Raw genomic sequence first — 23,962 nt, forward strand, 5'->3', positions numbered from 1 at the left:
TTAAAGAATTGGTGACTAGTTGATTTTATAAAAAGAATCTAGACTCATGGAATAGTGTATTATTGTTTTCAACCTTGGCAACTTTTAGAAATATAGACTTCAGCTCCTAGAATTCCCATCAAGAATGCTGGCTGAGGAATTCTGAGAGTTGAAGTCCACATATTTTAAAATTGTTGAGTTTGGAATAGTGCACTTTGTTTCTTCAAAACCTCATTCTCTTTATATTCCTCATAATAATACCTTAATGGTCTCACTGATCTAACTAGACATATGATGTCTGATATCCAGTTAAATACTTGGTTTTCATTCCAGTATATATTCTGATTACATAAGTGCATAGCCCATCTTTGCCTCAAGTACTACGAATAAACCAGTTTGTGCTTCAGTGTAATGGGTCCTAGTCTCCAGATCAAATATACTCCTGAAAAAGTCTACTACACGAATAAAATCAAAGATTTTAAAGTAGCAGAATCCAAACAGGATTTGCAAAAATCTCCTAAAGGATCACTGTAAAGTTAGTAAATACTTTAAAATAACAATTATTATTCAGTCTAAGCAAGTGCAAAGTAATGTATGTAGCTATAAAACTTCAGTTTCATATATATATATATATATATTAATGAGATCTGAACTGGAGTAATCAAGCATGAAAATAGCTTTTGGAGTCACAAGGGGTAACTCAGTAAAAATATCGACCCATTGCATTTCCCCCCTCAAGAATTATAAACAAATACAAATGTCATGCTTGGAATCACTAGTAAGTCCTATAAAAAGAAATACTAGATTGAATAGACTTTTTTCCACATAGAGAGAAGGTCTGTTAATGGGACACATGAGGTTGATATCTAAAATGATGTATCAGGTGGACAATGTGTATACCCCAAAGTGTATTTCCTTATCTTGAACTTCAAGAGAGTTCATCCATTGAAGCTGAAAACCCACAGCCTCTGTATCAGAGATCCCCAAAGAGGTCAATATCCCACCTACAAGATTCAATTAGACTATCCACAAAATCAATAGATGGTTGAGGTCAAAAAGTTAAAGGTCAGATGGGGTCAATTTTGGAGTCTTTTGGAGTCTCTGTAGAACTCTATTACAGTCTCTAGTCCTGAAAAAAGTCCTGTAACTAGCAGCAAGACAATGTTCTCAGGGTTTGGATGATCAATTGCCAGTGAAAGCAGCTTTGATTTGTTTCTATCAGCCATTTGTTGTTACTGGCCTCATTAGCAGTACTCTTTGTGTTGTTTAGCTGTGACTTTCCCTCCTTCCTCTTCTCTGTCTCATCTTCCCTGCAGGAAAAATAAACGTATTCCTGTTCTTGTTCACTTCTTGTCCTGAGTGTATTTCTTCATCCGAAACTCTGTTGGAGAGCCTATACATTATCAACACTCAGAGCAATAAGATGATAACAACAACAACAACAACAACAACGAAAAAATCATATAAAATGAAGAAGTTAAATTCCTCTGGGTCTTCAGAATTCAGGCAGACAGACCCTGCCACATAACACCTCGCACTTAACAGTTGTTGATAAGAAAGGCAAAAAAATTTGGATAATGCTTGTGGCAGTGCCTGGAGACAGCAGAAGAAAAGAGAAATAACTGGAGAAGATAACAAAATGGAAATAGAAAGAGAACAACTATGGCAAAGGCAAGCAAGGGTAGTATCAATAGTAATAGGTGTCTTGAGTGCAGTCCCAAAACAACTGGAGCACCACTTGAACATCGTCGGCATTGGCAAATTTGCCACCAGTCAATTGCAGAATGTAGCTTTACTTGGAACTGCTTCCATCCTGCAACGATATCTGTAACATCGTCAAACATCCAGATTTGTCTATCCCAGGTCCTTGGTAAGGGCTCCATAGATAGACAAAAATGCCAAACCCAGTCTGAACATTTGGCTGGAAAATTTGGACTGGAAAGCACACAAACCTTTGAATATGTACCACACTTTACATCCACGAAGTGACATTGACAGGTTATACCTGCCAAGAAAAATAGAGGGCAGAGGAATGTTGCAATCTATCAAAACTATAGAAGAAGAAAAATGAAGTTTGAATGATTATGTGAACCAAAGTACAGAAAAATTGCTGCGGGCTGTGAAAATGGAGAACAGAAACAAAGGCAGAATATAAGGAAAAACAGCTGGATAACAGATTAAATGTATGGAAAACCAAAGCTTTGCATGGACAGCACTTGAAAAACATTGAAGGAAAATATAATGACAACTTGACATGGACATGGTCTAAGATGGGAACCATCAAGAAAGAAACGGAAGGTTTAATACTCGCTGCTCAAGAACAAGCACTACAAACTAATGCCATGAAAGCGATGATACAAAAATCCACTCACAATCCCAACTGCTGACTTTGCAATAACAAATTGAAACTATTTCACTTTTAATATGTGAATGCAGCAAAATTGCACAAACTGAGTACAAAGCTAGACATGACCAAGTTGTTAAATTAATCCACTGGTCATTATGTAAAAAATATGATTTACCTGTATCCAAAAAGTCATGGGAACACAAGGTGGAAAAAGTTATCGAAAATGAGAAGGGGAAGATTTTGTGGGACTTTAGAATACAGACAGATCGTTATTTGGAACACAACACACCAGATATCATGGTTGTAGAGGGCTGAAGCATACAGTTTATTGACATCGCTGTACCAGGAGATGCCAGAGTCGAAGAAAAAGAACTAGAAAAAAAATCACAAAATAACATGGCCATCGAAACTACATGGCTATGGATGAAACATGTAAAAGTGATACCTATTGTCATCCAGGCACACTATATGTCCAATAATTTTACAAAACACATAAAGAAATTGCAGTTTCCTGCAATAACACCAGTGTAATTGCAAAAAGCTGCGCTACTAGGAACATCTTATATTTTAAGAAGATACCTGGTTGATATCTAGTACACTGACAGCAACCTGTATTAACCATTAGCACCAGTCAATAGTATTTGTAATGAATTTTTGAATGTTCAGTTGGCTGAGTTTCATGTTTAATGAATAAAACAAATAATAATAATTTGTAGTATTATTAGTTAAAGTATGTGTAACAGTGATACCCATTGTCATCAAGGCACTTGGTATCATGCCCAAGAATTTTACAAAATATATCAAGAAATTGCAGCTTCCTGCAATAACACCAGTGGAACTGCAAAAAGCTGTGCTACTCAGAACATTGTACATTTTAAGAAGATACTTGGTTGATACCTAGGATGCTGGTAGCAACCATCAGCGCCAGTCAATGATATTTGTAATACAGGATAGATAACCTCCTGCTCTTCCTCCCTGTGAGCATGAATGACATGGCCCACTGCACAATAGAGACTGGAGACTCAAATGAGCTTTTAATCTGAACCACAACAGCTTTTCTGATGTTTCAAGCAATGAACGTGGTCCACCTTTATCATTAAAATGCATCAATAAAGCATGTTTGCTAAGTTTTGTAAAGTTTTAGCTACTGTATGCTAGATACTGTATATATGTTACAATTGGTTTATACGACATTGTTGATAATTAAAGCAGGCATAATGCATCAAAAACCCTTTTTATATTGGTGTGGCAAATACCACATTTCCAGGTATTCTGTTTAAAACTGAGCTTTGAACATTATTCCTTTACATACTGTTGTAAAGTATGTTGGTAATGACAGGTAAATACATAAACCAACATATATTGAATCTTGAGAAAATATATTGTTTGATGGCTCAAAAATGACTCTTGTTGTTAGTTGCGAAGTCATGTCTGACCCATCGCAACCCCATGAACAACATTCCTCCAGGCCTTCCTGTCCTCTACCATCCTCTAGAGTCCATTTTATGCTCACATCTTTTGCTTTGGTGACTCCATCCAGCCACTCATTATCTGTCATTCCCTTCTTCTTTGCCCTCAATCTTTCCCAGCATTAGGCTTTTATCCAGTTAGTCCTTCCTTCTCATTAGGTGGCCAAAGTATTTGAGTTTCATCTTCAGGCTCTGGCCTTCTAAAGAGCAATTAGGGTTGATCTCCTCTAGGACTGACCAGTTTGATCACTTTGCAGTCCAAGGGATTCACAGGAGTCTTCTCCAGCACCATAGTTCAAAGTCCTCAATTATTTGATGCTCAGCCTTTCTTATGGTCCAACTTTCACAGACATACATTACAACTGGAAGTCTATTTGGCCAACTGTAATTATTTATGCTATTAACACATTCATGGGCCATATTTATTTAGGATTTATATTTGTGTTTATTTATTTACTCTTTGCCTGTTGGCTCTCCAAAGGATGTGTTGTGTTCCTGGTTGTGCTCCACTAGAGATTTGATACCAGAGAACATCTCTGCCTTGTTCAACAGAACTTCATTTTGAGCAGATAAGCAGAGGAATCTTCCTAGAAGTCACAGTGTATTTTGATTAGTGGAATGTAAGTGTTTCTTGCATTGAACTGATTTTGCCTTAAGCAAGTAGACTCGATCAGATTGTTTCTCAGGGATGAGAGTGGGGGGAGCCACAAGACAAGTGTCACAAGAGATTTCCCAACCTGGACCTGAAGCCTGAATATTATTTTTATACTTTTTAAACATTGTTTGCTTTTCAAAGAAGGAATAATTGTGCTTGGAGCCATGAGACTTATATGAAAATCTCTGATGCATGTTCACTCTGTAGCAAGTATTACACTGGAGGAAAAGGAAGGAGGGCTGTAAACCTGGAGCAGTAATGGAATTGCAAGAGGTGGAAGAAGGGAAGCTTAAACACTAAATTGAAGGCTGGAAAGGAAAGGCAGGGCCATGGCATTACACATGTGGCTGTACCAGGAGGGAGCACCAGAAGCAACCGATGGCCTACTAGGGTTTGAGAGTTGCAGAATTTAAAAAGCAGGTTAAATAAATTTGATGAAGCAAGCTCCTCCTTCTTACATAAACCCATAGTTTTAAATGGACTGTTTCTAACTAGGTATCAAATGTCATTATGTATTTCTTGACCCCAATCTTCATTTCAATGATGTTGTTATTCTTATTTGTGGAGCAGAGGATAAGGTTTGCAGGGAAATTTAAAGTTTGTAGGCAGCATCATACTTGTCCCAGCTTCTGCCAACCTAGCAGTTCGAAAGCATGTACAAATGCAAGTAGAAAAATAGGAGCCACCTTTGGCTCTGTGCACCTTCAGGATTTAGTCATGCTGACCAAATGACCATGGAGATGTCTTCAGACACAACTGGCTCTTCAACTTTGAAACAGAGATGAGCACAGCCCCCTAGAGTTAGGAACGACTAGCACATATGTGCGAGGGGAACCTTTACCTTTTAGCTTTAGGCAACATCAGCCATCAGTATGACACTATAATATTGAAATGTATGAAATGGAGTATGAAATACCTCCAGCTGTTAGACAATATATCTACAATTTTGCTTTTTTAATTTGTTTGCCTGCTTATTTTATTACTGTATACTATTAACTGCATGCAGGAATAGGTGATATCCTGAAATGAACCAGTGTTTGATTTCTATAACACCATCCTCACATTTTGAGGGAGCAAAAGGAGGATCAGCCTGTAAGGACCTCATTCTCTTTTATTGGGCAGACAAGGTGGTTTTGTTGTTTCAGCTCTAAGGAAAATAAGGAAATAATCTTCATAATGTTGCAAAATAATTTCTTTCTGAAAAATTGTCAAAGAGTCTTTCCTTTTCTTCCTCTTTTCCCAGACCAGGGCAGGACAATGGCTTTACTCTCAATCAGAAATCTTGATTAGAAAAGGCATAGGCAAAAAAAAGTGCTTTGGAGGTCACATGGACACTTGGAAAGCATCTGCCTGCAGCTAGGTATTTGCATCTTTTCATGAGACTGCAAGGCTGCTGGGGGAAAAAAAGTGTTTGGTTTCAAGCTTTGCATGTAGGTGTAACTGGATATTCACATATATTCAAAAAACTATTTCACCTTAGATTCTGACACATAGCATGGCCCTGTATGTTGATAGTGCCATCTCATTAGACAATATCATCATGAGGTGTGAATGAACTTCTATTTAGCTGGAGATCACTGATTGTCTTTTATCTTCTTTTGTTAGTAAGGCTTAATAAAGTTCTTATGCAGTTTAAGAGGTGTGCTTAAGAGAAATTGACCTTTCATTTCTAGGGATCCTAGAAGAAAAACAATGTTTGATTCCCGATGACTGTCTGATGGCAAGCCAAACAAGTTTTCATGACAAGATTTCAGAAGTGGTTTATCATTGCCTGCTTTTTCAGCCTGAGAGAGAATGGCCAGTCAATCAGCTGGCATAATGCCAAAGGCAGGACTAGAAATCCTTGTCCCCTGGTTTCTTGCCTGGTGCCTTAATCAGTACAGAGGCCAGAACCAAAGTAGCAGTGAAGAAAAAAAATAGAGCATGGTATACCAAATATAAACCCTAATCTTCAAACTGTGTGTCTTATAAGAATGACAGTTTGAAAAGGTTCTTGCAGACCAACCAACCAAAAATCTATTTAGTCTTGTGATTCCTCAGCAGATTTAAGTTCAGGATGACATAGTTATGAAAATGTTTAACATGATACCATGGTATTGTATTTGAGACAATATTAAATGCCACCTTTTTGGTTTTCCTTTCACAGCGAAACCCACAGTCATTGATGTTGACATCTATGTTAATAGCATTGGCCCCGTGTCATCAATAAATATGGTAAGTGTCACACAAACAATTATTTTATTGGCAGGGCTGCTTCTTGTATTAATAACCAAGTTCTTTAATTTTTCCTAAATGTGAGGTGAAATGTTATGGCTGCAGATGTCATTCTATTTTCTGTTCTTGTTCTGTGTGCCTGACAAGTCTTTGTCCTTTTCCCAAAGGGCAAAAATAACGCTCAGCAAATAGCATGCTGTGATCTGTCTATCACAAAAGTATGAATATTCAGTGTTTCTTCAAAAATAAAGAATTGAAATAAAGCTCTGAGCAGACTACGGGCGTTTGTTGTCCCCCAATGCAGCAAACTCTGGGAAATAATGCTGTTGTCAAGCCAAATGACAATAAAAGCTAATAACACAACCCTCTGAATATTTACTCGAACGTAGATTCAGAGATGAATACTTCTGGGTAATTGTGCTAAGCTTGTGAAGTTTTTTATGTGAAGTTTTAAGATGTTTTTCTTTTGAAAATCTTGGTTGCTTATTCATTGGAAGTCTATTTGATGGAGAAGGCAGAGGAGAAGGCAGAGGAGGGCAATTAAGATGACAAAAAATATGGAAGAAAAAACTCACAAGGAAGAGTTGGAGATGTTGGGTACTTTTAGCCTGGGGAAAGAAAGGCTGTGTGGGAAACATAACTATTTTCAAGTATTCGAAAGGTTGTCTTATAGTAGATAGGATGGCTATCTATCCTCATAATTCAATCTCTTACCACCAGACTGTTTTCTCTGAGGGATGAGGTCAGGCTTCATAATTTAATGTTCAAGACTTTACTCAAGAATCAAAATTATTTTAGACTGTTTCCAGAACTCTGTTAAAGGAACCCCTTGATACAAGGTATTGCATAAAAATAAAAATTCAGATATTTAAACCACTTTAAATTCTTTATAAAATTCTCCTGACAATATATCACGGCTGAAAGATTTTCTGTTTTGAATAATATTGAAAACTTCAAAAATTTCTGAAATGTAAAAAAAGATAGTTCATATATTGGTTCAATTCTGGGAATGTTAATCTATTTAAGAATTGATTAATTTTTATTGGTGATGGAGTATTTGAAGAATACAATTGTTGAGAAAAGTTTAAATTGTTCATTTATACCTTTGGATTTGGTCAAAGTTTGACACTGCTTTTTTAATTGCACACACACACACACACACACACACACACACACACATATATATATATATATATATATATATATATATATATATATATATATATATTTCTTAGCTTTTTCATTTTATTTGCTAATATTTTAGAATTGTTATTTACATATTCATAATAAATTTACTTATCAAGAATAATCTGACAGATTTTTTTCTGTCTCCAAATCATCCAACTTTTTCTAAATACTATCTTATCTAGTTCTTTTATAGGTTGCTAATAAATTGTTAATTTCCAAATAAACTTTACTTGCCTTTTGTGTTTGTTTTCTAATTATCCTGATCTAATGTATCTACCCACCTCTTAATATTGTTTTTATAGCATTCCACCTTGCTATCCCAAGGCTGCTTTTCCCCCCAAACAACTGAATTTTCTTGATTTCCTCCCTTAAAATAATGTTGTTTTTCATCCAAGAAGCTTTTGCAGCTTCTTCAGAATTGAAGAAGCTTCTTGGATGAGAAGATAAACATTTTCAAGGAAAGAAACCAAGGAAGTCCAGTTGCTTTTGGAAAAACACTTTCGAGATAACCAATCATCATGCTCTTAGTAATGTTTTATTTGTATTATTTTCTTGAAAAAAAATTCTCAAAGTTTGGATAAGTTGTTGGTTTCCTGCTTCATAGTACAGTACTATGGGATTAAGTAAATGGAATAATTGCTTCTAATTTAAGTGTGATAATCATTGGAGAGTGATCTGATATAAGAATTGGTGCAATTTTAATTTGTCACAGGAAATTTGAGAAAGTTTTAGATATCCAAATGAAGTGTAGTATGAAATTTATGTCCACCTGAATAAAAGATATGTGCTTTTGTTGCAGGGTTCACAATAGTCCATATATCTATGAATTCATGAGTATACGTTAAATTAAATTAAATTTAAGTCTCTTGTAATTTCTACTTTCAATATTAAAATATTTTCGTATTGTAAATTATCCAAGTTACAATTTTTCCTATTCATACTTTTTGTAGGAAATTGACTGGACCTAATTAGGAGACTTTTATGTATATGCTAGATTAATGCATTGTCATCTATTTTAATATTAATTATATATAAATAAAAGGAAACAATTATATTTATTATTTTTAAAGGAAAACCTCTGTCTTGTGTTCCAAAGACCAGAAAAAGGGTATGTTCATGATCTAAGATAAAAAAAACCTTCTGCTTTCATATATTCCCAAATGCAAAGGCCCGACTGAATCTTCTTACTGAAATCAGGCTGATGGATAAAAAAAGCTTTCCTTTTCTTCCTAGATATTTCAAACTTCTAAAGCCCTTTGAAATATGCCTGTCTGTTAGAGGGCTGGCAAGACTTGTTAATTCTTTGAGGCATTTGAGAAAACTAGTAAAAATATCCTTTAGTTTTGTTTTCATTTATGTATTAATTTTCCTGGATTTTAATTTTGTTTTATAAATTGTTTTAATTTAAATTATATTAAACCACTTTGAAGCTTTAAAAAAAAATCTCTCACACAGAAACATAGTAAGTGCATTTTGTCCCTGAGTAGTGATCTACTCAGAAACTGATTCACATACACAAACACCACCCCTGTGGGACGCTCATCCACAAATAAAGCATAAAGAATTGCTAACTGAATAACATTTGAATATATTTTACTGAACTGGAAACATATACACATTTGTGCTTTCAGAGTTTTGTTTACCAATAATATTGGCAGCCTAGAGTATGCACATTTAGTGGTGGAAGGATAAACATATATGTACAGTTTTCCTTCCTTCCTTCCTTCCTTCCTTCCTTCCTTCCTTCCTTCCTTCCTTCCTTCCTTCCTTCCTTCCTTCCTTCCCTCCCTCCCTCCCTCCCTCCCTCCCTCCCTCCCTTCCTCCCTCCTTCCTTCCTTCCTTCCTTCTCCCAATTATCCTCCATGGGCTCAAGCAGTCTACATTCACACCCTTCTGCAGAATTTCCCATAACAATCCAGCAAAGCTGCCCAATCAGAGTTTGGCTGACCCAAAGTCACTCACAGAACTTCCATTGCTGAGGACAGACTCAAATCTGTCTGTTCCTAATATTAACCTGTAGCTCACATCTGCTTTCTCTCAGGGCATTTCTGCCTTTGGGAGGAGATGGAAAGATTTTTGAACCTCTCCTTTCTCTGGCAGGTGCTTGTGACAGGACAGCAAATGAACAAATAAGTGTTGGCAGAAATAAATAGGCCTGCCTGTGGCTTCTGGGTAGGGAAAGAAAGACATCGGTTGGCAAGAAGACAGTGAACAGGTGGATGCTGATGAGGAGACTGTGGGGAAGAAAGTGGTCACCAGCTGGTGAAAGCAAGTGAATAGGCAGGCAAACTGGTGAGAGAACATGAGCAATGGGCCTACATTGACTGGCAACAGACTGAACACAGGTGCTTTTATTGATGGTATCTCTTCTGTCTTTTTTTTTCCCCTTGAAGGGAGTTCTTAATGTATTTTATCTCAGTTTGGATGTCCATGACTACTGATTACTCTTATTTCTCATTGGTGTCTCCAGGTCTTACTTTAAAATGCATTCTGCAAACCTTGGTGGGTTTTTAAAAATATAAATCTGCCTTTTGTTAGCTTATGTGTTTATTTATTTGTTAGATTTATAGCTTGCCTTGTGTTCAGGCATTCAGTATGATGTATGTAAGCACTCCAGCATCTCATTTGTCCTCACAACAGCCTCTGTCTCTCCAGTCTCTCTGCTCTGGGAGGAGGGGTTGAGGGGGAAACTGAGCAATTTCTATAGGCAATTTCTCCTTTGCCTGATTCCCCGCCCCCCAAGCATAGAGATTGTAGAGAGAGATATTTTACGAGAACAAGCTGTTTGCTCTTCTACACAGTGAGAGCAATTTGAGTATGCCACCAAAGGAAAGATTGTCTATAGAAATCGCTTGCTTTCCCCCCTTTCCCCCCTCCCCCAGGGAGAGATTGCCAACAAAAGAATTTCAAGAGAGTAAGCTGTTTGCTTAGTATACCTGCAGCTTCCACTCCCAGGGTGCAGCATGATTGCCTAGCTTTCAATGTGTACAAGACAGTGAGCAGGCACTCGGGAAGTGGGGGGGGGGGGTTGTATTTGGGAGGCAAACAAAAACTGAAGGTGTGCAACTGAGCAGTCTTGCCTTTACAATCATAAAGCACAGTCACATTCACTTGACATCCCACTTAGTGACCACTTTGATAGTGACAGAGTTATTGGTCCTAATTTGGGTTGTTAAGCAAGACCTGTATTGTGAATAATGAGGATAGACTATATATGATCATACTTGCTGGTCTATAAGGAAACAATCACCGATTACCGTAATAGATACAAGAAAGCTAATCAAGGTCAGATTTGGTTAGTATTTGGATGGGATACGTCTGAGAAATTCTAGGGCTATAAAACTATGAAGTTATGAAAAAGAAAACATCCTGAAAGTAAACAATGACAATTACTTCTGTATTGTTGCCCCAAACCCTCACCTGGTTGTTGAACTCAATTTGAGAAAATCCTTCTTTGTGCAATTCCAGTGACAAGCTAAGCTGTTCAAGTATTAAGGCTTACTTGAGAGTACATTTCACAAACATCCATAGAAGATACTTTCAAGAACCAGGATGAAATTGTACGATGAGGCTTGCAATTCTATCCTCCCTTTCCTGGAAATTTGGATCCTACTAAATATAGTAATTTATTGTTGACTAATTTTACATGCTGCTTTCATAATATCTATGTATTTGTGAATGCCAATGAAAGAATAGATGCCTATTCTTGAAAGGAGTAGTAGTAATTTGAACCATTAAGGGAGGAGTTTCAAAAAAGCTTACTCAGTCCTAACAAAGTGGATAGTATAATAAAGAAATTCAAAATAACGCCACCTTGATTTTGTTTTGGGTAAGATAGAGTGGAAGGTATTCTATATTCTGCTATCTTACCATACCACAATAAAGAACATTTCTAGAATCACTATACAGGTATCCCTGAAACAGCAGTTTGTTTAGTGACCACCTGAAGTTACAACAACACTGAAAAAGTGACCAATGACTAAGGTGACCAGATTTTCAGATTGGTAAAGAGGGACACCATTGACGGGGGGGGGGGTGTTGATTAAAAATTTTATATTTTGTCAAAAGGTCACCCCAGGACACTGAAACCAGCATAAATACGAATCTGTTGCCAAACAAAATTTTGATCACGTGACCATGAGGATGCTGCAATGGTCGCTAAGTGTGAAAAATGGTCGCAACAGTTGCTAAGTGTGAAAAATGATCATCAGTCACAGTCATCAGACCGCGCATGTGCAGGACGGGAAATGGCTGCCCAAGCTAAACGCTGGGCTTACAAAGAACAAAAAGAACGAATAACCTGCGGTGTGAGATCCCGGCGATCGGCGAAAAGGAGTCCTGGCAGGAGATTAACTATTGGGCAAGCCGAAGAGGCATCTGCCTACGTGAGGGGGGCTGCTGCTGGACGGCCCCTGGACAGTTTTTGTGATCCCATTCTGGCCTCGGTGGTGTTGAAGACAGCGGGTGAGCGGCGGGCGTTTTTTCTCAGCTGCGCAGCGGCGGGCGTTTTTCTCAGCTGCGCAGCACTGCCGGTGAGACCCTGGGTTTGGGGCTTGTATTTGACTGCGCTGGGCGGTGTGCTACATGAGACAGCTTGCGCCTCGCCCTGAGGAAGGGGCGGCTGTATTCCAACGGCAGAGTGGTCAGGACTGGGCGGCTGGTTTTGCCGCCGCCGCTACAGTCTCCCCAGGCCGCCTCCCCCCCACCCTCCTTGTCCCTCTGGTGCGGCTCCTTCGCTGCTCGCTGTTGCTGCTGCAGGCGGTGGACAGATGATGGCGGCATTTCTTTCCATCCCTGGGTGCCTGCAACATCTTTCGACGGCACCCGCCCAGTTTGCTGAACCCCTGGGGACTTTCCTGGACTGCCTCCGCTTCAGAGGGGGAGAAAACAATCTGGGCGCCTGTAGAGACTGGGCGAATTGGGCGGTTGACTACAAGTGCCACCGCCATAGCCCTCCCGGACGCCTCCCCCTCCCCTCCCCCTGTGGCTCAGCCTTTGTACTATCACTGCCCTCGTTCTCTCCTGAGCTCTGTTTGTTCAGACTTCTTCCCTTGGTGGTCTGGGAGAGTTTCTCCTACAGCCTGTCATCGATATTGTGGAGCTTTTGTCTATTTCCTTTGCTGGTCATCTGGCCTTTTTCCAGCTGTGGCTTTAAACATCAAGTTTTGCCTAACCACAATCCCAGGGCCTCTGGACGTGCTATCTCAGCCCCAGCTGCTTTGACTATTACTAGCTGCAACTGCCCTAGGAATACCAATACCATCTTGAAGAGCACTTACTTAATTCCATCTATCATAGTGCCTTGGTTTTTGGACAAACGGGGATGCCCATTGCACATAGGAAGACCTTCTGCTCCCCTCAACCACCTTAGACTCTTGGGACCTTTTTAGCCTTACCGGAGGAGGGAAAATTTTTTAGGAATGCGGTGTGAATGGTATGTTTGACTGATGATTGTACCCACTTTTTAACTTCATCACTGTTGTATTTTTTTGTGTTTTAATTGACCTATGTGGGGAATGCATGGATGAGTGGCTGTGTTTGTGTGAGAGGATGACTGATTCGAAGGGCCTGTCAGGAAACGCGAGGGCTATAGGGGTGGGTGGAGGGACTACCGACACGGGAGTGGGCCGGAGCATTACGGTCTTAACAGGGAGGGGCAGATATGGCGGGGACTTTAGGGCTGGCCATTACCAGGGAAGGAGGGCTCGCTACGTTACAGAGATCCCTCCTTCCGGCCCTACGAGTCCCACTCCAAGGCCAGATGGCGCGAGTAATCAGGACCCTGGTCTCAGGCTGCTGTTGCTAAATGCCAGGTCTGTAGTTCATAAGGCTCCCCTCGTCCGGGACCTAATTTTAGACGAGAGGGCAGACCTGGCATGTATTACTGAAACCTGGCTGGGCCCGGAGGGAGGAGTCCCCCTCGTAGAGATGTGCCCAGAGGGTTTTCAGATGCTTCATCAGCCGCAATCCCAGAGAAGTGGTGGGGGTGTGGCTATTGTTATCCGAGAGTCTCTAGTACCTCGTAGGATCCCTGCTCCGGAGCTTGTTGGGTGTGAGTCCCTGCTGGTGAAGTTGGACCTCAAGGGTCAAGTGGGCTTGCTGTTAACATACCTGCCTCCCAACAGCATTGCAGCAGCCCTCCCCTCGCTCCTCGAGTCAGTAGCCGAGCTGGCAATTGAGTTTCCCAGGCTTATGGTTCTGGGGGATTTCAATTTGCCTTCGCTCGGTGAACACTCCGATGGAGCGCAGGAGTTCATGGCTTCCATGACAGCCATGGGCTTGACCCAAGTAATTCAGGGCCCGACTCACTCAGCGGGTCACATGCTCGACCTCGTATTCCTCTCAGAGCAGTGGAGTTGTCATCTTGGTTTGAGGGGTAGTGAGATCTTACCCCTGTCATGGTCGGACCACTACCTACTGAGGCTTGACTTTCGGAGACCAAACCCCCACTGTAGGGAGGAGGAACCAATTAGGTGATTCCACCCCAGGCGACTTATGGACCCCTTGGGCTTTCAGACGGAGCTTGGCATTGTTCCTGATACCCTCGCCTGCAGTCCGGCGGAGACTCTGGTTGCTGCTTGGAATTCAGCAGCGGCAGGGGCTCTTAACCGGATTGCGCCTTTACGGCCGATCCGAGGCAGCGGATCCAGGAGGGCTCCTTGGTTTACTGAGGAACTCCGGGAGATGAAGCGCCGAAAGAGACGCCTAGAGCAACGATGGAGATCCAGTAAGTCTGAGTCAGACTGAGCACTTTTAACATCCAGCATCAGAGCTTACCTCCGGGCAATTAGGATGACTAAAAGAACACACATTGCCTCTCTGATTGCTTCCACTGAGTCGCGCCCAGCCGCCTTGTTCAGGATAAGTCATTCCCTCCTAAATAGGAGGGATACGAGCGATCCTTTACAAGGCAGAGCTGAGGATTACGTCCAATTCCTCGCGGATAAAGTTGCTCGGCTTCGGGCGGACCTGGACTCCAATTGCGCAGAGCCAGCTGAGGCACCAGTTGAGAATCTGGCAGGACATCACTGGACTGATTTTCAAGCTGTTACCCCTGAGGGCGTGGACAAGGCCATGGGAGCTGTAAGTGCCTCCACATGTGTACTGGACCCGTGCCCCTCCTGGATGGTCGCTAACAGCAGGGGGGTGACACGGGGCTGGATCCAGGCAGTTGTAACTGCTCTCCCTCTAAAGGCGGCGGTGGTGAGACCCCTTCTGAAGAAGAAGCCATCTTTGGATCCAGCCGTTTTAAACAACTATCATCCAGTCTCCAACCTCCCCTTTGTGGGGAAGGTTGTTGTGAAGGTGGTAGCCTTTCAGCTCCGGCGATCCTTGGAGGAAACCGATTATCTAGATCCCTTCCAGTCGGGATTTAGGCCTGGCTACAGCACGGAAACCGCTTTGGTCGCATTGATCGATGATCTTTGGAGAGCCAGGGATGGAGGTTATGCCTCCGTCCTAGTGCTCCTTGACCTCTCAGCGGCTTTTGATACCATCAACCATGGTATCCTTCTGCGACGACTGCGGGAGGTGGGGGTGGGAGGCACTGTCCTACGGTGGTTCTCCTCTTACCTCTCGGACAGGTCGCAGTCGGTGTTGGTCGGAGGGCAGAGATCGACCTCTAGGCCCCTGACTTATGGGGTGCCGCAGGGTTCGGTCCTGTCCCCCCTCCTGTTTAATATCTACATGAAACCGCTGGGTGAGATCATTCGACGGCACGGGATAAAATACCATCAGTATGCGGACAATACACAGCTGTATCTGTCCACCCCGTGCCAACTCAGTGAAGCGGTTGACGTGATGTGCCAGGGCCTCGAGGCTGTTAGGGACTGGATGGGGGTTAACAAGCTTGTTCTCAATCCAGATAAGACCGAGTGGCTGGTGTGTTTCCCTCCTACTAATTGGCCAAGTGTTCCATCTCTCAGGCTGTGGGGTCAAACAGTACGCCCCTCAGACAGGGTTAGCAATTTGGGAGTCCTCCTGGACCCACAGCTGACTTTTGAACACCACTTGTCGGCTGTGACCAGGGGGGCATTTGCCCAGGTTCGCCTGGTGCACCAGTTGCGTCCCTACCTGAACCGGGAGGCCCTCACAACAGTCACTCGCGCCCTTGTGACCTCTAGACTGGACTACTGCAACGTGCTCTACATGGGGCAGCCCATGAAGAGCATTCGGTGACTCCAGCTTGTCCAGAATGCAGCCACGCGAGCGATCGTAGGTGCACCTCGGTTCACCCACGTAACACCTATCCTCCGCGAGCTGCACTGGCTGCCCATTGGTCTCCGGATACGCTTCAAGGTGCTAGTCATCACTTATAAAGCCCTTCATGGTATTGGACCTGGGTACTTGAGAGACCGCCTGCTGCCAATTACCTCCACTAGACTGATTAGATCCCACAGATTAGGCCTCCTCCGAATTCCATCCGCCGGCCAGTGTCGACTGGCGACTACCCGGAGGAGAGCCTTCTCTGTGGCTGCTCCGACCCTCTGGAACGAACTCCCCATGGAGATTCGAACCCTCACCACCCTCCAGGCCTTCCGCAAAGCCCTTAAAACCTGGCTGTTCCGACAGTCCTGGGGCTAAAGAACCGTTGCCCCTGTCTCGAATGGTATGACTGCTGTGTGTTTTAAACCATGTATTGTTTTGTGTCGTTTTTAATTTTGTCTGTATCCCCCCCTTCCCTGGGTTGAGTTGTGAGCCGCCCTGAGTCCCCTTTGGAGGAAAAGGGCGGCATATAAATAAAATCAACATTCAACATTCAACATTTTCAATGCCATTGTAACTTTGGTCACTAAATGTTTTCCCCCTCCTCGAGACACCTCACTTCTTCCTTCATTCCTCTTGCTTATCTACCTTCCCCTTATCCGTCTTCTGCTCTTTCCCTCTCTTCCTTCCTTTCTCCTTCCATCCTCTCTTCTTTCCTCACTCACTCCCTTTCTCCTTTTCTCTTCCTTCCTCCTTCCATTCTTTCAGCGTCATTTCTTTTGCCTATCTACCTTCTCTGTCTTTCTGCTCTTTCCATTTCTCTCTTCCTCTTTGCTTCTGTTCCTTCCTCCTTCCATCTTTTCCTATTTCTTCCTTCTTCCTTCCTTCTGCCTATCTACCTTCACCTTCTCTGTCTTTCTGCTCTTTCCCTGTCTTCCCCTTTCATCCCTCCCTCCCTCCTTTCCTTTCTAGTTCCATCTTTTCTTCTTTCCTCTCTCCCTCCTTTTTTCTTTCTCCCTTTCTTCCTCCTTCCTCTTGCCTATCAACTTCATCCTCTTTGTCTTTCTGCTCTTTCCCTCTCTTCCCTCTTTACCCCTTTTCTTCCTACTTCCTTCCCTCTTTTCTCCCTCCCTTCTTCTTTTTCTTCCTTTCTTCTTCCATCTTCCTCCTTCTCCTTCCATTCTTTCTCCTTCCATCCATCTTTTCTCCTTCCATCTTCTCCCCCCTCCCTTCTTCTTTACCTTCCCCCCTCCTTCCTTCCTTCCTCTCCTTCCCTTTCTCGCACACAGGAAGGGGAGGGGGCGGCTTTCTAGTCGCTTTCACAGCATAATCTCTTTATCTAACTTTTAAAAAACAGTGTACAAATCAAACTTGAGATTTTCGTAACCTGCGAAGCACCAAGTTATTATCTTCTGTTGTTGTTACAAATTCGCAGCTACCCCATTCTTTCTGATAGGGAACTGCATTTCCCAAGATCCCAGGATACCTCAGGTCCTCAAAGCGCTGAATGCGGTTTTGCAATTGACTCCAGCGAGGCCCGGTAACTGCCGGTGGGGGTGGCTGTCAGGGTGCTGACGGCGGAGCGGACACGCCCAGTTTGTTACTACTTCCAGGGATCAAGACGGACGTGGGAAGTGGTGGTGGCGGACGTCGGACGTTGGCAGTGACTGTAACGAGCAGGCTGGCCCTGGCGTCTTCTTCAACAACAACAACAACAACAACAACAACAACGCTCTGCTCTTGCTGCCACCTCCAGGTGGGAAGCAACCACGCGTTGCGGACTCTCTTCCCACCGCAGCACAGGCGCCACACAGGCGTGGTTGCTTCCCAGCCGGAGGTGGCAGCAAGAGCAGCGCGTTGTTGTTGTTGGGGCCAGCCTGCTCGTCCATGACTGGAGCCGTCGTCACGGGCGGGAGGGACCTTCCGTTCTTCCTCCACACCTCACACGAGCGGTCGTTACAGTCGCTGCCGACGTCCGACATCCGCCACCGCCGCTTCCCTCGTCTGTCTCGATCACTGGAAGCAGTAACAAACTGGGCATGTCCGCTCCACCGGCAGCGCTCTGACAGCCACCCCGGGCTCTGGAAGAGGCAGAGGTAAAGAAGGCGGCGGCAGCAGTGGGGGGACCCGCAGCTCGCTTCCCACCACAGCACAGGCGCCGCCAGCGGGCTTGCTTTGCTGAACACGGGGGCGACTGACACTAGTTTGAGTGGCCGCGGCTGGCACAAACTACCCTCAGTCGCTCCGTGCTCATCAAAACAAGTCTGGGGAGGTCCTTTGCTAAAAGGGCCACAGTTCCCCATTCCTGTTCTAAAAAAGCATCAAGGAGTGAGACCACATGGAGGTACTGCTCAGCACACACTCAGCCCCGCTAGCTAGTCCCAGCGAGTAACATTAGGCAAAGGGGCAGAATAGCCCGACTTTAACTTGCTTCTTTGACAACTCTTCTGTCCCGAAAAACAGGAGAAGAGAGCCTGGAATTTAGCCCGGCCACCATCCTTCTGCATTACAGACATACGAATCCGCAGGAAAGTGATAATAACGCACTGAGCATTAATCTCGTGGAGCCTCCAGAGAACACCAGGGCTATGGAAGGAGGCAAAAGACGCTCCGAAGCAAATCACCTTTCTCCTCTTGGCACTCACCATTGCTGCACTCAATATTAATCGATAAGCCAGGCTGAAGGCACTTGTAAATGTTGGAATCCATACTAAACTGCCAGAGAAATCTCAAGACGCCTGCAAACTAGCCCGCTACCGCACAAGAGCACTCAACCAACTGCTGCCGTTTTGAATGGGGTGCACCGAAAAGGCTGCCGGGAAACAACATCCATCCAGAGACTTCGACGTTTACAGAACTACATCTCCCAGCATGCAGTGGGAGCTCCTCGCATTGTCCACTTTAAAATTACATTTCCGAGAGGCTTGGGAGCAGAAGATGGTAAAATCGATTTAAATCTGATGCAGTCAGTTCAGAAAGTGGTAGTCCTTCTCAGGGCAGCCCGCTCAACTCCGCAAAGGGGGAGAAGGAGAGGAGGGCCCTCTCCCCCCAGCCACCCTACTGTGGAGGAACAAAGGCTAGTGGAAGAGGCGGGGGGAAGCCAGACTGCGGCGGCTACTGCCAGCCCGCGGCCTCCCTAGGCGAGAGGTCCGTCTCCATGTCCACATGTGGAATTCGCTTCGCCTGGGCAGCCACGGGAGGCGGAGCTGGCAGCTATGCACTGGGCCGGGCGGCAGAACCGGAAGGGGTGGCAGGGGTTGCCGGCATCGCAGGGTGAGCTGCCGGGTCACTTGGCGCACCCCGCTGCGACTGGCGGGGACGGTGATGAAAGCTCGGGCTCCGCTCCTCTGTCTGGGGCTGCGGCTAACGGGGGCGGCCAAGCGCTTTCCTCAAAAACGGCACTTCCCACGACCTCCCACCCCTCCCCGCAACTCCCCAGATTTTGGAAGCTGGGTGTGTGTGGAAGGCGGGGGTGCGGGGGGAGGAAGGAAAATGCAGAGATCGGCAGCGGAGAAACAACATTGCTCTAGCAAACAGAGCTGGTGACTGGGTTTTCGCTAGAGCAATGTTTCTCTTCATTTTCCTTCCTCCCCCCGCACTTCTGCCTTCCACACACACCCAGCTTCCAAAATCTGGGGAGTTGCGGGGAGGGACGATCTTCTTCCCCTCTCTCAGGTTGCCCGGTTCCCCCCCCCGAGTTCCTCTCATGAGTAGCTCGCAAGGGAAGGCCTTCCCTTCCCTTGCTAAAGGCCGCTGCCGCCCACCCGAAGCGGCAAAGCCTCCCGATTCCCACCGGCACCGCAGGAGTTACTCACAAGGGCAGTGCAGCAAAAGCAAATGGCGAAGGCGAAATGAAATGGAGACTCGTGAGAGTCGCGACTCGCGCGGCGTGCTTAAACTCGCCACATGCATGCTTAAAGTTTTCCATCCCAGCCAGCTCACTGATTGGCTGGAGTCCAGGCCAATCAGTGAGCGGCAGGCTGGACTGGCTTAGATTTTTAGTGTAGATAGAATAGATGAGGGAACGGAATGAGCGAGCTAGCGGCAGCTGATGGATGGGGGAGCCAGCGAGCGCCAAAATAAAGCGGGGTTTTTTGAGAACGGCCCAGGACGCAGGAAAAATTATGAAAAGGCATGCCTGTCCCGCCAGATGCAGGACGTCTGGTCACCCTACCAATGACTGAAGCTTGAAAGCCATTCCATAACTTTTAAACATGATTTTTTTTTCTTTTTGAAACATTCTGAATAAAAACTGTCTTACTTTGGAAATAGTTCAGATCTGAGATGGAACCTTTCACTTTGAAGCTTGTCCAAAATGGCCACAAGTTGTAATAATAAATTGTTTTGTCTTCTAATGAATGATAAGATACAATAAGCAATGTAGGCATTACATTATTTTGTCGTTTATCAATTTATATTAATGGTTCATATTTATGTATGTATAAAAACTTTTACACTACTAGCTCTCTATAAACACTGCTATCAGATGCTAACTAGGGGTTGTTCTTCAGAGTTCTTGACACTTAACTGCTTTGGAAATCAAATTGTTCTGTTAGCACTAATCCGTTTCATTGATTTCCATAAGATGTAAGTGCAGCTAAGAATTCTTGGAAGTCAATAATTATCTATTATTGGAGGAAAATATTTCTTTTGAAAGCACTACTCTATGAGGCTGTGTTTCTTTTCAATTTCCTTTGGGGAAGTTCCATGGAACCTTTGAGGTGTAAACATTTTTCTGCAACTTGTTAAAGCAACCCAACTGTATTCAGTCTTTCACACAAACTTGTAGAAAAAAGAAGCAGCTGTTTTAAGGAATCTGCTCATTACATTTATTCTGACTCTTAAAGCAGTAGCACCTTCTTCTCAAGTTCTCCAGAAACCTGAAAAAGAGACAGATTGGTTTAAATCAGAGCAACAGACTGCATTTTGGAAACACACACAGCACCATTGATGTCTTGCATGCACATACAATCTTTCTTGATACATCTCTTATCTTGAACCATCTGTTTATGTGTGAATGAGAAGATAAAACTGGAGAAGGAGAAATAGTAAATAAAGTAAGCTAAAGCAAACACAATATACAGTAGTCATAGTAAAACCAGATATATCCTGATTTGAGATTTAAATTGAGGGTGTGGCAATTGTCATTTGGGAATCCCATATGATCTTCAGGGATTCTTTTCCATAGATTTCTCAATGTAAGGTCTTGTTCACTAAGTTGGGCTTTGAAGGTCAGTTGGGATTGTTATACAGGTAGTCCTTGACTTAACAAAGTGGCTGTTGAAAATTACTACTGCATTGAAAAAAGTGACTTGTGATCCGTTTTCACACTTACGGCCATTGCAGCATCCACATAGTCATGTGATCAAAATTCAGACACTTGACTCATATTTATGATGGTTGCAATTTACTGAGAAGCAAAGTCAATGGGAAAGCCACATTCACTTAACAACCTGTTACTAACTTAACAACTGCAATGATTCCCTTAAAAACTGTGGCAACCAAGGTTGTAAAATGGGGCAAAACCCACTTAACAAATGTCTTACTTAGCACAACAGAAATTTTGGACTCAATTGTGGTTGTAAGATGAGACTATTTTTTCCAGCTTCCTTGCTGCACAGCAGCTTCTCTGTCTGAACTTTTTGATTCCATTATTGGCTTGGCAGTGGGGGACTTCAATCTGCCATCCCTAGGAATATTGGTCTATGGTAGCTTTATGGCCATCATGACAGCCATGAGCCTACCCTAGGTCATCCAGAGCATGAAGGAGGACAGTGGTCACACTTGGAATCTGGAATTCCTGTTGGAGAAGTGATTATGTGATTGGAACTTGGGGGAGCTTTTAGTGTCTCTTTTATAATGGTCAAATCATGCCCTGATTTCATGGGATTCTCTAATGTCACTGTCCACTGCAGGGAACCTAGACTCATGAGCTTGGTTTCCTCCTCTCTCAGTGACTGATGAACCTGGATGGGTTTCAGAGAGATAGCCAATATTCTTGTTGCACGATCCCTTGAAGCTTTGGGGACGTCTGAGTCATTGGATGGGATCATGCTCATGCAACTTCTCCGCTCTCATTGAGCATGCATTGTGGCCTTACTTGACCTCTGGGTAGCTTTCAATACAATCAACAACAGTATCCTTTTGGATTGGCTCAGAGAATTGGGGGTATGTGGCACAGTATTATGTTAGCTCATTTCTTTTCTCCAGAGTCGATGATGATTGAAGAGTTTCTATCTTCAGCCACTACTTTGTGGAGTACATAAGGTTTTGCACTTTCTCTTCTCCTTTTTAGCATTTATATGAGGTCACTGATGCTCATATAAAGCTCATTCATCACCATGGGAGATATATATATATATATCAGGGGTCAAGATATGTATGAATGAAGGTAAATATATTTCTCCTAGGATAATGTTGCAGGATCGAATCTGGGTCAGTCATCGGGACCAGATACTTTGTCTGCAAAGCTCTCAGACTCCAAAACCTCTGGTCCCAGTGGCCATCCCAAGTTGGATCAAGATGTATAGTTAATTTATCATCATGTATAGATGATACATGTACATCATGTATAGAAGATCTGGATAGGGAACAACAGATTTCACCTGAACCTTGGCAAGGGTTTTGGGGTCTACTGTTTTCAAACTATGCCATTTTTGGTACAAATGGTACTGTTCAGGACAGAACTACTACATTGTCTGAGGTCCTCCTATACTCACAAGTCCAGCTCAATGGGAAGTGGGAGTTATGGTTAGGAAGGCCTTTGTACAGCTTCAGGTTGTGTGCCAGTTGCACCTGCTCCTGGATAGAAGGCTCTGCTCATGTCTTGGTCATCTCCAGGTTGAACTATTTTAATGCTTGATACATTCAGAATATTCAGAAGCTTCAGCTGGTACAGAATGCAGCATGCAAGTTGCTTTGGTTGCCAGTTTGCTTCCAGGTCCAATTTAAGATATTTGTTTTAACGCCATTCATGGTTATATGAGGGACTATCTCTCCCCAATTATATCAGCCCAGCCCATTAGATCCAGCAGAGACACCATCGCCAGGGACCTACATTTGGCAGATCTAAGGTGGCAGGCCTTCTCTGCTATGGGGCATGCAGAGTCTTCTCCCTGCACATTAGGTTAACTCCATGTCTTTTGATGTTCCAGAAGTCACCTAAGACCGGGTTGTGCCTTCAGACCTGGAAATTCCAGGGAAGTGGAGCTTTGTTTAGATGGCAATTGAGATGGATGTACCCATTCTTTCTCTGCTTTGGGTTTACATATATTTTCAGTTTTAATCATCACCATTTTAGTGCTGATTTTTATATTTTTAATGTCTGTTTTTATCTGCACATTCTTTTTTATTGAATATCATATGCCAGCCAGCATTAATCTTGGGAAATGGGTGGCTATATAAATTTTATTAATAAAATAAGTAAATAATTTCAGAAGCTACAAAACCACCTTTTCTTAATTAAAATTTCTTAATTTTACATTGAACTGAAATTGCTGCAAACAGAAATTATAACTCTTCAATTTTTAGATTAATTTTAATGGGCATAACTGGCAATTACTAAAGAAAAGGTCTGTTATGGATTATCTCCCTAGAGTAGAGGTGTCAAACTGATGGCCCGCAGGCCGAATGTGTCATGCGCAGGTCACGCCCACCCTAGCTCAAATGGGAAAAACATCACGAAACATCACATGATGGCAATGTGACGTGATGAGTTTGACACCTGTGGCCTAGAGTATTTCCTTATAGTCTATCCATATTAGATTATAATCCTTGTAATATTAAAGTATAATACTGATAGCATTATAGTGTGCTAATTCAATTCAGCTATTAATCTCACTGATAATGTATTATTGCCCTTGTTAAACATATCACACAGATGTTGTACAAAGTAAATTGTATTTC

At 43.2% G+C, this 23,962-nt stretch overlaps 1 protein-coding gene across 1 annotated transcript in view; it reads left to right on the forward strand.

Moving 5' to 3' along the window:
• GABRG3 (gamma-aminobutyric acid type A receptor subunit gamma3) overlaps positions 1 to 23,962 on the forward strand; it is a 451,797-nt gene that overhangs the window by 53,084 nt on the left and 374,751 nt on the right. Inside the window, exon 3 of the mRNA XM_014064443.2 lies at positions 6,597 to 6,664. Within this exon, the coding sequence (XP_013919918.1) occupies positions 6,597 to 6,664 (68 nt within the window). The remainder of the gene's footprint in view (positions 1 to 6,596; positions 6,665 to 23,962) is intronic.

This window comes from Thamnophis sirtalis, unplaced genomic scaffold, assembly GCF_051295495.1.
Source record: "Thamnophis sirtalis isolate CommonGarterSnake01/CBP01778 unplaced genomic scaffold, rThaSir2_p1.2 scaffold_12, whole genome shotgun sequence".
Classification (NCBI taxonomy): domain Eukaryota; kingdom Metazoa; phylum Chordata; class Lepidosauria; order Squamata; family Natricidae; genus Thamnophis; species Thamnophis sirtalis.